General features: G+C 37.7%; 1 protein-coding gene across 11 annotated transcripts in view; it reads right to left on the bottom strand.

The window, feature by feature from the left end:
- Positions 1–16,735, bottom strand: part of CCDC138 (coiled-coil domain containing 138) — a 134,857-nt gene that overhangs the window by 36,417 nt on the left and 81,705 nt on the right. For 9 of the 11 annotated variants that reach the window (XM_058684613.1, XM_058684611.1, XM_058684618.1 and 6 more), the window contains one exon: positions 6,394–6,570. The exons of the other annotated variants lie outside the window; for them this stretch is intronic. In XM_058684613.1, coding sequence (XP_058540596.1) covers positions 6,394–6,570 — 177 coding nt within the window. The remainder of the gene's footprint in view (positions 1–6,393; positions 6,571–16,735) is intronic. 11 annotated transcript variants of the gene reach the window in all.

The raw sequence follows: 16,735 nt of genomic DNA, 5'->3' as shown, positions 1-16,735 counted from the left end.
ATCAGCCCAGAGCCTGACGCGGGGCTCGAACTCACGGACCGCGAGATCGTGACCTGGCTGAAGTTGGACGCTTAACCGACTGCGCCACCCAGGCGCCCCAGGTAGTTTTATTTTTTAAGGTTAACACATCTATCAATGGTCATCTTAAATGAATAAGTTTTCATTGAAGAAACTCTTTATGTACTAATACAAGATCTCTAAGATGTATTTTTCATAACACATATAGTATGCTAACATTATTTTGAAAAAAATGAAGGAGTAAGAACTGGCATGTGTGTGTGTATGTAGAGAGACATGGTACACCTATGAAATAATTTGGAAAAAGCTAGTTAAATTGCTTTCTCAAAGGAAGGAAAAGAAGACTTTTCACTTTTGTACCTTTGAAATGATTAGCTATGTGAATGTGTTTTCTTTTAAACAATAAATGCAGTGTTGAAAAAAATCCTTAAGTTAAATACCCAGAGAACTTTTATTAAAAAATAAATAAATAAAAATAGTATATTCATTATCTGTACATTTAATTATTTATTTGATTTCTTCTTGGCTTCCTCTATCATACTAATTGGCAGGTGGGATTTTACTCCCTAACATAGACACTGGTTTCTTTTGTTGTCACAAAATATTGAAACAAGTTTCCTCAAGACAGGCTATATATAAAATAAACCTAAACCTGACCAAAAAAGGGCTCATTGTCATCTAGCGTTACACTAGGAAATCCAGGCTTAGATCTAAAAAAAAGAAAAAAAAAAGATTCTCTTATAGTGTCAGACTAGGAAATGGAAACATCATTAAAGCAATTATGCAACTTATAGCTATAAATCTGACAGCATTCAGAGACCACTATCATATGTAGAGCTACATGTGAACATCAACTGACTCTTAAGTAGACTTCAAAAGGTCATGCAAGGGTCTACTAGGTTAGTTCCCTGTGCCACATATCCCTCATGGGGCTGGCCACAAACTACTTGAAAGCTCTTTGACGGTGGGATGGAAGACCAATGAATTGATTTTCTTATCAAATTTCATACAAACTTCCCACAAGAAATGTCTTAATAAATGGTAACAATAATAAATGAGTATTACATAAATACATAGTACATGAATATAATGAAAATAAGCAAAAATAAGGGCTATGCAGAAATATACCCAAAAAAGGTTCATAATATGACATTCAACAAAGTGGAATAGAAAGGGAAAGCTTCAGGAGTTCTGGTTTTTTTAATTTTTAAGTTTATTTATTTATTGGGGGGCAGGGATGCAGAGAGAAAAGAAGAGAGAATATCAAGCAGGCCCCATGCTGTCAGCACAGGGCCTTATACAAGGCTTGATCTCACAAACTGTAAGATCATGACCTTAGCTGAAACTAACAGACACTTAACCAAATGAGCCACCCAGGATATTCCCAGAGGAATGAAAGTCCCCACGTCTCACTAATGGGCAACAAGGCCCTTCTGAACAAGTGCCAGACCCCATCTTCTGATTCTTCTACTACTCTCCTTCAGCTACACTGACTTCCCTGCTGTGTCTTGAAAATCATACCTAATAACTAATATCTACCCTAACGTCTTTACTCTAGCGGTTCCTGATCCCTAGAATAGTTTCCCGAACCTCTGCATGGCTAACTCACTTACCATTTTTATAATTCTATGATAGTAGTATTATTATCATCCCAAGTATACCAGGAATTTGACAAAAGTCAAGTAGACAAGAAGTTCCACGTTGACAGGGACTTACTTATCTTGTTCTCTGCTGTATCCCTAAGTGCCCCACTCAGTGCCAGGGATAAATGTGCAGTCTACAGACAGATATTTGTTGAATGAAATAAATCTGTATTTTCTAATCTTTCTATAATCAATATGCACTTCTTATAAAACAAAGTATGCATATTATGATTGCAACTATGTAAAAAAACACATATCAGGCAATATGCAAACTATGTGTTATCAAGGTGGTGGAATTAAGAGGGGTGTCAAATTCTTTTAGACTTAAAAAATTATTATATATTCTTCAGTTATTAAAAACAAATCTTCCCATGGTGTTTTGTTATAGAGAACATTCTTTCATTTGAAAGCTTGTAACGGAGAAAACAGGTTATATGCATGAGGGATTCATGACTAGAAACATGGGTGTGTGCATACTAAGTTGGTACACTGTTGGAAATATCACATATATCATTTCATTGAAATTACCCTTGCTTTTATCTCCTTAAGAATAAAAACATAATAGAATGACAGCAAGAAGGGAAGAAATAATATTGCCCAAATCAAGAAAAATCAAACTGCCAATGAAAAATAGCACCAAACTAAAAAATATAAACACATAATTTCTAGATCCATAGAATAAATTTAATGCATGTAGCATAGTCCAAAGTATTCGATAATTCTGTGCTATCTTTATTATATTTTTTACACATATTCACAATTTAAACAGAACGCAAGTATATTTCTTTGCAAAATACCCTAATATTTTCCTGTATTTTGGTATTTTAGACAGATAAGCAGAGATTGATACAACTAAATGTACACTAGAATTTAACCATGTTAAACAATGAAAAAGAAAAGAAATACCCAACATCATAAAAATTATTCATAGAAAAAAAGAGAGAAAGTAATATTCATATGAAGTAAATGTAGGTATCTTTGGATAGTAAGACTTTTTTTCTAGCTTGTAGTTTTCCAACTTTGTATTATTTTTGTAATAAAAATAAACTTCAAAAAGTATCTGCAAAATATACTCAAAAACATTATTGCCATTCAAGTGTTAAATGGTAGCATATTACCTTAGACAAGGCAGTTTTAAGCCACAAAACAGAGTGAACTAAATAATACAAATACAAACTTAAATCCCTCTATTTAAACTAAGTCTGACAAGAAAAGGAAAGTATTCTTTGAAATAAAATAAGACTCAAGTTCTTACCCAGCTAAACCCAGGTAAATGAATAATAGCTTTTAACCACTGACAGGAAAAAGAAAAAAGAAACCACAAAGTAATTTTCTAAAAGCAACATTACTAAGTTATTATATGATATACACTCACACCCAAAAGAGATATTATCAGAAGCACTCAATCTTAAAAAAAAAAAAAAAGTATTCATAACATGTGTTGAGGTAAATCAATGTACCGATCTCAATTTATACTCAAAGAAATGCATTTTAAAATAGATCTAGGGGTGCCTGGGTGGCTCAATCGGTTAAGTGTTTGACTTTGGCTCAGGTCATGATCTCACAGTCTGTGAGTTTGAGCCCCTCTGTGCTAACAGCTCAGAGCCTGGAGATGCTTCAGATTCCGTGTCTCCCTCTCTCTCTGCCCCTCCCCGGCTTGTGCTCTCTCTCTCTCACAAATAAACATACATTTAAAAATTTTAAATAAAATAGATCTAGATTTTAAAAAATGCATTTTATCAGCTTTCAAAAAACAGTTAATACTTAAATAGCATAACATTTCTCGTATCTGAAAAGATGAATCTGGGGGAAGAGCACAAGGGTACAAGAGAAAAACCATCAACTATAGCAATACAAACTATATCGTGGCTTAATATGAAATATCAAGTAGAGATGGAGTATCCTATTGCTCCTCAAATTACTGTGGGTCAGCACCAGTCTGAGATTTCCAATCCAGCACAGAGAATATAACACATTTTAACAAAATACGGTTTAAAATAGTTAAACAAAGAGGCTATTACACTGAAGAGCTCTCATGGTACCTTACCTAAACAAATCAAATTCTAAAGCAGTCAATGTGCTTCAATCTAAGAAAACAAAACCCAAGAAAAACTACTCATCAACAGTCAACTAGATTTTCTCAAATCTAGGAAAATGAACCTCAAGAAAAACTATCATCACGGCCAAATAACTAAATTTTCCCAAACAAAGCAAACATTTAAGTTAAAACCAATTAAATAATTTTTTTTGTTTTGTTTCCCTGTCTTTTCTATTAAAACCTCTGCCCTAGGCCCCATAGGCAGAGCACATGTAATCATTTCAGATTTGGTGCTCCCCACTAGAATTGGTGTTTGCTCAAATAAACTATTAAAATTTATCTTTTTACAATACCATTAAAAAACACTAGAAATGAAATAAAACAAACATACAAAATAAGGGTCCAAATGTATTTTTTAAATGTTTATTTATTTATTTTTGCATAAGCAGGGGAGGGACAGAGAGAGGGAGAGAGAGAATCCCAAGCAGGCTCTGCAACAGCGCCGTCAGCGCAGAGCCCAGCACGGCACTCAATCTCACCAACCCTGAGGTCATGACCTGAGCTGAAATTAGGATGGACCTAAGCCAACCAGGCACCTCACAAGTCCAAATGTTTTAAATTATTATTGAGTTTGGCATACAATTAGTAACTTGACAACTACTACACAGGTTTTGAACACTATTTCTATACTAACCTGTGTTAGAGAACCAGTACTAAGCACTTTGAGTACTCCCAGGCTAGAGCTTGGTCCACTGACACCTTCCTCCAGCCTTTCTCCAAAGCCCTAAATGGACACTGAAGGAAGCCATAAGGTTCAGCAAGTACTGCAAACACAACACTTGAAATATGCCATCATATTGGCACAGAGCCCAACACAGGGCTAGAACCCATGAACCATGAGATGAACCAGAGCTGAAGTCGAATGCCTAACCAACTAGGCCACCCAGGCACCCCAAAGGTTTACTCATTTCTAACCTTCCAACAGTTTCCCATCACTAAAAATGACATGTTTTTCTAGCACTCCGCATAAGAAATTGCTTTATTTACTCAATTTGAACAAGAAAGGATAACGCTGGATTTGAGAATAATTTGAAAAAAGGAAAACATGAGTGAATGAACTGAACATCTGTTGACTTTTTATCTACTATATTTCTCCAAATATGAATGTTACAGTGCCATAAAGTCATTTTACCCAAGTAGGCCCACTATTTCATAAAATTATATTTAGTTTTCCTTTGGATGCAAGATTTCATCTCTGTTAGAAATGTTCACACAGAGTTGTTTCTAATAAACAGACATTTGCATCTGGTAAAATTTTTATTCTCTTCATTAAGAAAAATCCTGTGAAACTTAACTGTAAATCTACCCACTTTAAACAAGTAATCTTGGGTGGCTGTGTCTCATTTTACGACTTTTTCACTTTTTTGCTCTATACGTTACATTAGTTAATCAAGATACAAAACCCTGAGATTACTTATCTAGGTAGCTAGACACCCAATAGTCAAAAATGGCTAAAAATATTAAATATGTCAGAGAAGACTTGACATTTTGCAGCAGGAAAAAAGCCTCTGGAAAACCTAATCACAGTGCAACAGTAGAATTGTACCTTGTTACATCTAGAATCAGACCTGGTTTCAAGTCTAAGTCCTACCTATGTCTCACTATGGAACCATGGACAAGTTACCTAATTTTTCCAGGCCTCAGTTTTTCTATACAGGCCCTTCACAGGGATGTTGTAAAGGAAAAAATGAGAAAGTATACAAAGTGAATTGAAAATGTGAAGCCATACACTGAATGTACCTAGTTAGAAATATAACTATAGTTTATACCCAGCTCTTAGGAATTCGCCCACAAGCAGCATCAAATTCCACAGACTGCTTACTACCACACTGGGCAATGGCTTTCCAGTTTTAGTTTCCACCTTCTGAAAGGCATAAACATTTCATTTTTAGAAGTACTGTAGAAGGAAGAAGGAATAGGGAAGAGGAAAAACTAAAGTGAAAAAGAATTACTGAGGCAAAATGGTTGCTTGTTACAAGTCAAGGGGTTACTTGAGGTTCAAAGAGCAATACCAACAAAAGCAAATGAAAATATTTATGTTCAACATCCCCATATATATCAGTGCTAAATTAGGAACCATCAAAATAGTAAGTTTGAAGAACTTGTTATGCCAATATAAAAACCAAAAAGGTCAAATAAATCCACAGACTACAAATGTTACAAATATGCATGAAAAAGAGTACCCATATATATAGATAAGTGCTCCCCCAACCCCCAAACTCCAACAAAAACAGTAAGGTTGAAGAGGCAATGAGTAGCTTTGTCATTACTCTCACTTTAGATGGAGATACACTTGAACATCTCACTCCCTTTGAGCAAACAGAGAATACAGGGTTACATATGTCAGAATGATTAGATGGGAGAACAGACAGAGAAGCTCGAAAACATGACTAACAATGCAGAATATATCTATATAACTGAAACGACTGAATATTGGAAATTGTGCTTAGTGGAAATCTAGACACATAACTCCTAGTAATGTTATTAATGACTCTACTATACAGCTGCCAAAAGTACATTAAACCATTTCTATTATAAAATACAGTATGTCTATGTAGAGTTATACATTCAGAACACATGAGGAGAATAATCTTACTGTCCTTTCTTTGTGTATCTAAAAACTTTAAAACTTACTAGATTCCACTGTCATCTGAAGCAAACTATCAATGACATTGGAGAGGAGTCCTTTACTGGATATTCTTAGATGATTTAGTATTACTGGAACAGCTTGATACTCCAAAAACAAGATTTTTCCTTCATCTGTCTTCAAGTCTAAACACAGAGAATCAAACGCCTGAGCCAGGTAGTCAGCTGAAAAAAAATACATAAAATCAACTGCTGTTATCAGTCAGGAGTGTAGTTGGTAATCAAAAAAAATAAAAGAAAATACCATCACTTAAATTCAAAAGGGAAAAAATAGATTTGAGGAGGGGAAGATGGCGGCGTAGGAGGACCCTGGGCTCACCGCATCCTGCTGATCACTTAGATTCCACCTACACCTGACTAAATAACCCAGAAAACCGCCAAAAGACTAGCAGAACGGATTCTCTGGAGCCAAGAGCAGACGAGAGGCCCACGGAAGAGGGTAGAAGGGTGGAGAGGCGGTGCACTCTACACGGACTGGCAGGAGGGAGCCGGGGCGGAGGGGCAGCCCTCCAGCCAAGCAGAGGCCCCGAGTCTGGCTTGCAAAAGCAGAGGGGCCGGATGGAGTATGTTCGGACAGCAAGTGGGACTTAACATCTGCTCCGAGAGCCGGAGGGCTGGAGGACAACAGGAGGGAGAGTTGTTGAGTCCCGGACAACAGAGCTCAGCTTGGCTGGGAACAGAGGCGCTCGCCAGTGCCATCTCCCTCACCCATCCCCCAGCCAAAATCCCAAAGGGAACCAGTTCCTGCCAGGGAACTTGCTTGCACCTCACAAACACCCAACTTTGTGCTTCTGCGGATCCATCCGTCGGGTCTCACTCCCTCCCAGTGCCGCAGGGCCCCTCCCAAAGCAGATCACCAAAGGATAAACGAGCTGAGCCAGCCCCTCCCGCCCCTGTGCACCTTGCCGATCCACCCCAGCTAATATACCAGATCCCCAGCACCACAAACCTGGCAGTGTGCAAGTAGCCCAGAAGGGCCACGCCACCCCACAGTGAATCCCGCCCCTAGGAGAGGGGAAGAGAAGGCACACACCAGTCTGACTGTGGCCCCAGCAGTGGGCTGGGGGCAGACATCAGGTCTGACTGCTGCCCACCTACTAATGCAAGTTACTCAAGACAGCACAGGGGAAGTGCCCTGCAGTTCCGCACGATTCCAGGGACTATCCAAAATGACAAAACGGAAGAATTCCCCTCAAAAGAATCTCCAGGAAATAACAACAGCTAACGAACTGATCAAAAAGGATTTAAACAATATAACAGAAAGTGAATTTAGAATAATAGTCATGAAATTAATCGCTGGGCTTGAAAACAGTATAGAGGACAACAGAGAATCTCTTGCTACAGAGATCAAGGGACGAAGGAACAGCCAGGAGGAGCTAAAAAATGCTATTAATGAGCTGCAAAATAAAATGGAGGTGACCACAGCTCGGATTGAAGAGGCAGAGGAGAGAATAAGTGAACTAGAAGATAAAATTATGGCAAAACAGGAAGCTGAGAAAAAGAGAGAGAAAAAATTCCAGGAGAATGAGGGGAGAATTAGAGAACTAAGTGATGCACTAAAGAGAAATAATCTATGCATAATTGGTATTCCAGAGGAGGAAGAGAGAGGGAAAGGTGCTGAAGGTGTACTTGAAGAAATCATAGCTGAGAACTTCCCTGATATGGGGAGAGAAAAAAGCATTGAAATCCAAGAGGCACAGAGAACTCCCTTCAGACGTAACTTGAATTGATCTTCTGCACAACATATCATAGTGAAACTGGCAAAATACAAGGATAAAGAGAAAATTCTGAAAGCAGCTAGGGATAAACGTGCTCTAACATAAAAAGGGAGACCTATAAGACTCGTGACCGATCTCTCTACTGAAACTAGGCAGGCCAGAAAGGAATGGGAGGAAATATTTAATGTGATGAACAGAAAAATATGCAGCCGAGAATCCTTTATCCAGCAAGTCCGTCATTCAGAATGGAAGGAGAGATAAAGGTCTTCCCAAACAAAAACTGAAGGAATTCGTCACCACTAAACCAGCCCTACAAGAGATCCTAAGGGGGATCCTGTGAGACAAAGTACCAGAGATATTGCTACAAGTATGAAACCTACAGACATCACAATGACTCTAAACCCATATCTTTCTATAATAACACTGAATGTAAATGGGCTAAATGCGCCAACCAAAACACAAAGGGTATCAGAATGGATAAAAAAACAAGACCCATCTATTTGCTGTCTACAAGAGACTCATTTTAGACCAGAGGACACCTTCAGATTGAAAGTGAGGGGAGGAGGGCGCCTGGGTGGCTCAGTCGGTTAAACGTCCGACTTCGGCTCAGGTCATGATCTCACGGTCTGTGAGTTCGAGCCCCGCGTCAGGCTCTGTGCTGACAGCTCAGAGCCTGGAGACTGTTTCAGATTCTGTGTCTCCCTCTCTCTCTGCCCCTCCCCTGTTCACGCTCTGTCTCCCTCTGTCTCAAAAATAAATAAACGTTAAAAAAAAAATTAAAAACAAAAAAAAGAGAAAGTGAGGGGAGGGAGAACTATCATATTACTGGAAGTCAAAAGAAAGCTGGAGTAGCCATACTTATATCAGACAAACTAGACTTTAAATTAAAGGCTGTAACAAGAGATGAAGAAGGGCATTACACAATAATTACAGGGTCTATTCATGAAGAAGAACTAACAATTATAAATGTCTAAGCACTAACTACGGGAGCCCGCAAATATATAAAACAATTACAAACATAAGCAACCTTAATGATAAGATGCGGTAATTGCAGGGGACTTTAACACTCCACTTACAGCAATGGATAGATCATCTAGACACACGGTCAATAAAGAAACAAGGGCCCTGAATGATACATTGGATCAGATGGACTTGACAGATATATTTAGAACTCTGCATCCCAAAGCAACAGAATATACTTTCTTCTCGAGTGCACATGGAACATTCTCCAAGATAGATCACATACTGGGTCACAAAACAGTATACAAGAATTGAGATCATACCATGCATACTTTCAGACCACAATGCAATGAAGCTTGAAATCAACCACAGGAAAAAGTCTGGAAAACCTCCAAAAGCATGGAGGTTAAAGAACACCCTAGTAAAGAATGAATAGGTCAACCAGGCAATTAGAGAAGAAATTAAAAAATATATGGAAACAAACGAAAATGAAAATACAACAATCCAAACGCTTTGGGATGCAGCAAAGGCAGTCCTGAGAGGAAAATACATTGCAATCCAGGCCTATCTCAAGAAACAAGAAAAATCCCAAATACAAAATCTAACAGCACACCTAAAGAAATAGAAGCAGAACAGCAAAGGCAGCCTAAACCCAGCAGAAGAAGAGAAATAATAAAGATCAGAGCAGAAATAAACAATATAGAATCTAAAAAAACTGTAGAGAAGATCAATGAAACCAAGAGTTGGTTTTTTTGAAAAAATAAACAAAATTGATAAACCTCTAGCCAGGCTTCTCAAAAAGAAAAGGGAGATGACCGAAATAGATAAAATCATGAATGAAAATGGAATTATTACAACCAGTCCCTCAGAGATACAAGCAATTATCAGGGAATACTATGAAAAATTATATGCTAACAAACTGGACAACCTGGAAGAAATGGACAAATTCCTAAACACCCACACTTCCAAAACTCAATCAGGAGGAAATAGAAAGCTTGAACAGACCCATAACCAGCAGAGAAATTGAATCAGTCATCAAAAATCTCCCAACAAATAAGAGTCCAGGACCAGATGGCTTCCCAGGGGAGTTCTACCAGACGTTTAAAGCAGAGATAATACCTATCCTTCTCAAGCTATTCCAAAAAATAGAAAGGGAAGGAAAACTTCCAGACTCATTCTATGAAGCCAGTATTACTTTGATTCCTAAACCAGACAGAGACCCAGTAAAAAAAGAGAACTACAGGCCAATATCCTGGATGAATATGGATGCAAAAATTCTTAATAAGATACTAGCAAATCGAATTCAACAGCATAGAAAAAGAATTATTCACCATGATCAAGTGGGATTCATTCCTGGGCTGCAGGGCTGGTTCAACATTCACAAATCAATCAACATGATACATCACATTAAAAAGAAAAGAGAAGAACCATATGATCCTGTCAATCGATGCAGAAAAGGCCTTTGACAAAATTCAGCAACCTTTCTTAATAAAAACCCTCGAGAAAGTCGGGATAGAAGGAACATACTCAAAGATCATAAAAGCCATTTATGAAAAGCCCACAGTTAACATCATCCTTAATGGGGAAAACTGAGAGCTTTTTCCCTGAGATCAGGAACACAACAGGGATGTCCACTCTCACCGCTGCTGTTTAACATACCGTTGGAAGTGCTAGCATCAGCAATCAGACAACAAAAGGAAATCAAAGACATCAAAATTGGCAAAGAGGAAGTCAAGCTTTCGCTTTTTGCAGATGACATGATATTATACATGGAAAATCCTATAGACTCCACCAAAAGTCTGCTAGACCTGATACATGAATTCAGCAAAGTTGCAGGATACAAAATCAATGTACAGAAATCAGTTGCATTCTTATACACTAACAATGAAGCAACAGAAAGACAAATAAAGAAACTGATCCCATTCACAATTACACCAAGAAGCATAAAATACCTAGGGATAAATTTAACCAAAGATGTAAAAGATCTGTATGCTGAAAACTATAGAAAGCTTATGAAGGAAATTGAAGAAGATATAAAGAAATGGAAAAACATTTCGTGCTCATGGATTGGAAGAATAAATATTGTCAAAATGTCAATACTACCCAAAGCTATCTACACATTCAATGCAATCCCAATCAAAATTTCACCAGCATTCTTCTCGAAACTAGAACAAGCAATCCTAAAATTCATGTGGAACCACAAATGACCCCGAATAGCCAAAGTAATTTTGAAGAAGACCAAAGCAGGAGGCATCACAATCCCAGACTTTGGCCTCTACTACAAAGCTATAATCATCAAGACAGCATGGTATTAGCACAAAAACAGACACATAGACCAATGCAATAGAATACAAACCCCAGAACTAGACTCACAAAAGCATGGCCAAATAATCTTTGACAAAGCAGGAAAGAACATCCAATGGAAAAAAGACAGTCTCTTTAACAAATGGTGCTGGGAGAACTGGACAGCAACATGCAGAAAGATGAAACTAGACCACTTTCTTACACCATTCACAAAAATAAACTCAAAATGGAAAAAGGACCTGAATGTGAGACAGGAAACCATCAAAACCCTAGAGGAGAAAGCAGGAAAAGACCTCTCTGACCTCAGCCGTAGCAATCTCTTACTTGACACATCTCCAAAGGCAAGGGAATTAAAAGCAAAAATGAACTACTGGGACCTCATGAAGATAAAAAGCTTCTGCACAGCAAAGGAAACAACCAACAAAACTAAAAGGCAACCAACAGAATGGGAAAAGATATTTGCAAATGACATATTGGACAAAGGGCTAGTATCCAAAAGCTATAAAGAGCTCACCCAACTCCACATCCGAAAAACAAATAATCCCGTGAAGAAATGGGCAGAAAACATGAATAGACACTTCTCTAAAGAAGACATCCGGATGGCTAACAGGCAAATGAAAAGATGATCAACGTTGCTCTTCATCAGGGAAATACAAATCAAAACCACACTCAGGTATCACCTCATGCCAGTTAGAGTGGCCAAAATGAACAAACCAGGAGACTATAGATGCTGGAGAGGATGTGGACAAACGGAACCCTCTTGAACTGTTGGTGGGAATGCAAACTGGTGCAGCCGCTCTGGAAAACAGTGTGGAGGTTCCTCAAAAAATTAAAGATAGACCTACCCTATGACCCAGCAGTAGCACTGCTAGGAATTTACCCAAGGGATACAGAAGTACTGATGCATAGGGGCACTTGTACCCCAATGTTTATAGCAGCACTCTCAATAGCCAAATTATGGAAAGAGCCTAAATGTCCATCAACTGATGAATGGATAAAGAAATTGTGGTTTATATACACAATGGAGTACTACGTGGCAATGAGAAAGAATGAAATATGGCCCTTTGTAGCAACGTGGATGGAACTGGAGAGTGTTATGCTAAGTGAAATAAGCCATACAGAGAAAGACAGATACCATATGGTTTCACTCTTATGTGGATCCTGAGAAACTTAACAGAAACCCATGGGGGAGGGGAAGGAAATAAAAAAGAGGTTAGAGTGGGAGAGAGCCAAAGAATAAGAGACTCTTAAAAACTGAGAACAGGGGCGCCTGGGTGGCGCAGTCGGTTAAGCGTCCGACTTCAGCCAGGTCACGATCTCGCGGTCTGTGAGTTCGAGCCCCGCGTCAGGCTCTGGGCTGATGGCTCGGAGCCTGGAGCCTGTTTCCGATTCTGTGTCTCCCTCTCTCTCTGCCCCTCCCCCGTTCATGCTCTGTCTCTCTCTGTCCCAAAAATAAATAAATAAAAACAAAAAACAAAACAAAAAAAAAAAACGTTGAAAAACTGAGAACAAACTGAGGGTTGATGGGGGGTGTGAGGGAGGGGAGGGTGGGTGATGGGTATTGAGGAGGGCATCTTTTGGGATGAGCACTGGGTGTTGTATAGAAACCAATTTGACAATAAATTACAAAAAAAAAAAAAGAACAAAAATGGATATTTGGAAAAAAAAAATGGGGGGGGAACAATAATTCAATGACCAGAGATTGCTGCTAAATTTAGAATCAGGTAGGATTCAAATGCTTCAAAGGAAGAAAAAAGAGGAATTACACTATGATAGGGTAAATTTCCTTCATATTTTAACACTGAATTAATAATATCTATTTCTTTTTATTATAACAGCTGATGTTTAATAGTAAACACCACAAGTAATGTTTATTTTCAATATCTGATAACTACCATATGCTTCCAAATCTTAAAACAGAGCCCTATGTGGGGCTCAAACTCACAACCTGTGAGATCATGACGTGATCCGAAGTCGGACATTCAACCGACTGAGCCACTCAAGTGCCCCTAGAGATTGTGGTTTTTATCGCTATGTATTTACTTACTTCAAAATGTAACTTTATGCAAACTTTTAAAGGACTATTTTTGTCTCTTAATAAAGATTAAACAGCCACTGAAAGACTTCAGAAGACTGAATATGCTTTGGTGTTTTACTTTTTTGTGATATACCTGCCATTAACACAGTAAAGTTTTCTCAAGGCCAATATTATGATGACACCCACTAGATCAGACTCCCTGGAACTCTTCTAAAGATGTTCTACAGATGACTGGGAAGCTTGCAAAGCCAGAACTGAGACTAATTTAACCAGAATCAATGCAAATGAGATAGTAAGATACTTATATTGTTATACTCCAATACACCAAACAACCCAATCAGTACTCTTACAACAATTTTACATTGCACTTTTAAATGTATAAGAATATTTCAGTTTCCTAAACTCAATATACTATTGAAAGAAAAAAAACTGTTCATGCTGTTCAAATACTAGTGAGTTTTCTCCTGAGATTTGTTTAAAGAAGGCTCAAGAGTACTTTGAAAATATGAACAGAAAATATGACAGAATCTATCCATTAAAATTTACTGTCTTCGGGGCACCTGGGTAGCTCAGTTGGTTGAACATCCGACTTTGGCTCAGATCATGACCTGGTTTTGAGTGCAAGCCCCACATAGAGCTTGCTGATGTCAGCTCAGAGCTCGCTTTAGAGCCTCTGCCCCCCTCGCTCTGTCCCTCCCCCACTTATTCTTTTTTTTCTCTCTCTCAGAGATAAACATTTAAAAAAATTTACTGTCTTCTGGCTGATGTGTTACATTTCATATTTGCTGCATCAGTTTACATACACTAAAGATGTAATTTAAGATCCTAATTATTAAGAATAAGAAGCTGAGGATAACCTGTGTGAAATACCTATGAAAGAATTAAAATACATACACATTAAAATACATATGAAAGAATTTTGAGAAATTAAAATCTGTGCCTCTAGATCAATTTATAGTACACTCTATTCTTCCTTTTAGAATTTAATTCAAGGAACACTGCTATTATTGTACTTAATTTTTGTAATTTAACAAAATAAAACACTGCAAATTACTGTGTATTTAGGTTAAGCAAAGTTGCTAGATTCTGTTCATATTTGTCTTATTTAGTAACCTACCATTATTTAGCAAAAACTCAGGCAGAAGAGTACAGATGAATCCTGAACTCAATTCTTCACAAAAACAGAAGTTTTTATCATAGTGCCACCTACTGTATTTGACACAGACTTCACTTCTCATTAATACATCATCTGAGATTAAATAGGCTAAATGCTACATGATGCAGCAAATTCGTAAACTTAAAAAATTGTCCTTTATGAATTTGGGGAGAGGAATGGTATTTGGTTATATTTAAAAAAATTTTTTTTAAATGTTTATTTATTTTCGAAGGAGAGAAAGACAGAGCGTAAGCAGGGGCATGGCTCAAACTCACAAGCCGAGAGAGCATAACCCGAGCCAAAGTTGGACACTTAACCAACGAGTCACCCAGGCGCTCCTATTTGGTTATATTTTTTAAGTTGCCTTAAGTGAAAATTAAATTCTTATTTTAATTTCCCTAATAGTGAAGATTGTCTAAAATCAAGAAAAAATTAACTTTAAGAGTATTTAAAGAAATTTGAGTTATCAATTGTACCAAAGCTGGTTGTTGTCTTAAGTAAGCAACTAAGTATTTGGTGGTTTATTATGAACCAACAGAAATCTAATGCAGTCTAATAGACCTCAATTCTGATCTCAAGTAAAACCAACTCTTAGATGTTAAACAAAAATGATTATGATGATGATAGCAGCTAGCACTTACTATATGCCAGACTCTTTACTAAACCTTCATATTAATTCTCATTTGCTCTTCAAAAAATTGTGGTGAAACACAGAAAAGGGACATGCCCAATGTCACATAGCTGGTGATGGGACTGAGACCCAAATGTTAGTTATCTGACTGCAAAACTGAAGTTCTTAACTACTACACTGTTCCTGTTATCTGAGAATGGCAATAATGCCTTACATTTCTTTGGGCCTAAAGTATAAATAACTACATAGTTTATAAATATATAAATCTGCATAAGTATAATAAATATGCATAATATATAAATCTGCCAAGTGTTGAGAAGGGCAGTACAGCAGAACTAGCTCTGATGCACACAACTAAACAGAAGAGAGAGTATATTTAATTAGTAAGACCAGAAATTTGTCCCTAAAATAGTTCTATCAGGTAAGATTCTTTTTTATATATGTTTTTTAAATGTTTATTTTTGAGAGAGAGAGAGAAAGAGAAACAGAGAGAGACAGAGTGAGAGCGGGGGAGGGGGAGAGAGAGGGAGACCCAGAATCTAAAGCAGGCTTCAGGCTCTGAGCTGTCAGCACAGAGCCCAAGGCAGGGCTCGAAACCATGAAGATCCTGACCTGAGCCAAAGCTGGATGCTTAACTATCAGGTAAGATTCTTACTACCGCTTTCACTTCTCATATCTTTATACTGATGAAATTAATGTGTACCGCAAGTTTTATTAATTAAAATGTTTTACATTGATTCCCACATCGGCATACTTAAATCTGTTAATGACACACAACATTCTACTGTCCTCGTGATGATATTGTTAAAGGCCTGATTACTTAGGGTCAAGAAAAGATCTGGGTCCCTTACAAGTGCCTGACCCTCCATTTGCTCTTCTGTAAAAATGACAATACTCTCTATTTCCTAAGGTTACTGCTAGGAAAAAAATTGAAAAAAATGAATGATTACAAAAATGCCAACAACAGTACAAGAACTTATGTCCTTCACTACTTTAATTGTGGATTTGTCAATTATTTATCCTTTATCATTATTACAAACAGCACATTAACCCCTTTGAACTTTTTCCCTTTTGAATTATTTCCTTGCAGTAAATCTTATTAAAGGTTATGATACATTTTGGTGACTCCTATAAGCAGAATGCACTTCAGAAATGGTTAAGTTACAATACAATCAAAATTGTACCTGTTTCGACTCTTAACTATAGAGAACAAACTGATGGTTACCAAAGGGGAGGTGGGTGGGGGGATGGGTGAAATAGGTGATGAGGATTAAGGAGTGCACTTGTCTTTTGAGCACTGGGTGATGTATGGAAGTGTTGAATCACTGTATTGTACACCTGAAACTAATAGAACACTGTATTTTAACTAACTGGAATTAAAATAAAAAGTTAGGGGCGGCTGGGTGGCTCAGTTGGTTAAGCATCCAACTTCAGCTCAGGTCATGGTCTTCAGGTTGGTGGGTTTGAGCCCTGCATCAGGCTCTGTGCTGACAGCTCAGACCCTATAGCCTGCTTCAGATTCT

The sequence above is a fragment of the Neofelis nebulosa genome, chromosome 9 (assembly GCF_028018385.1).
Source record: "Neofelis nebulosa isolate mNeoNeb1 chromosome 9, mNeoNeb1.pri, whole genome shotgun sequence".
Lineage (NCBI taxonomy): Eukaryota > Metazoa > Chordata > Mammalia > Carnivora > Felidae > Neofelis > Neofelis nebulosa.
This window is presented reverse-complemented; position numbering and strand designations above follow the sequence as displayed.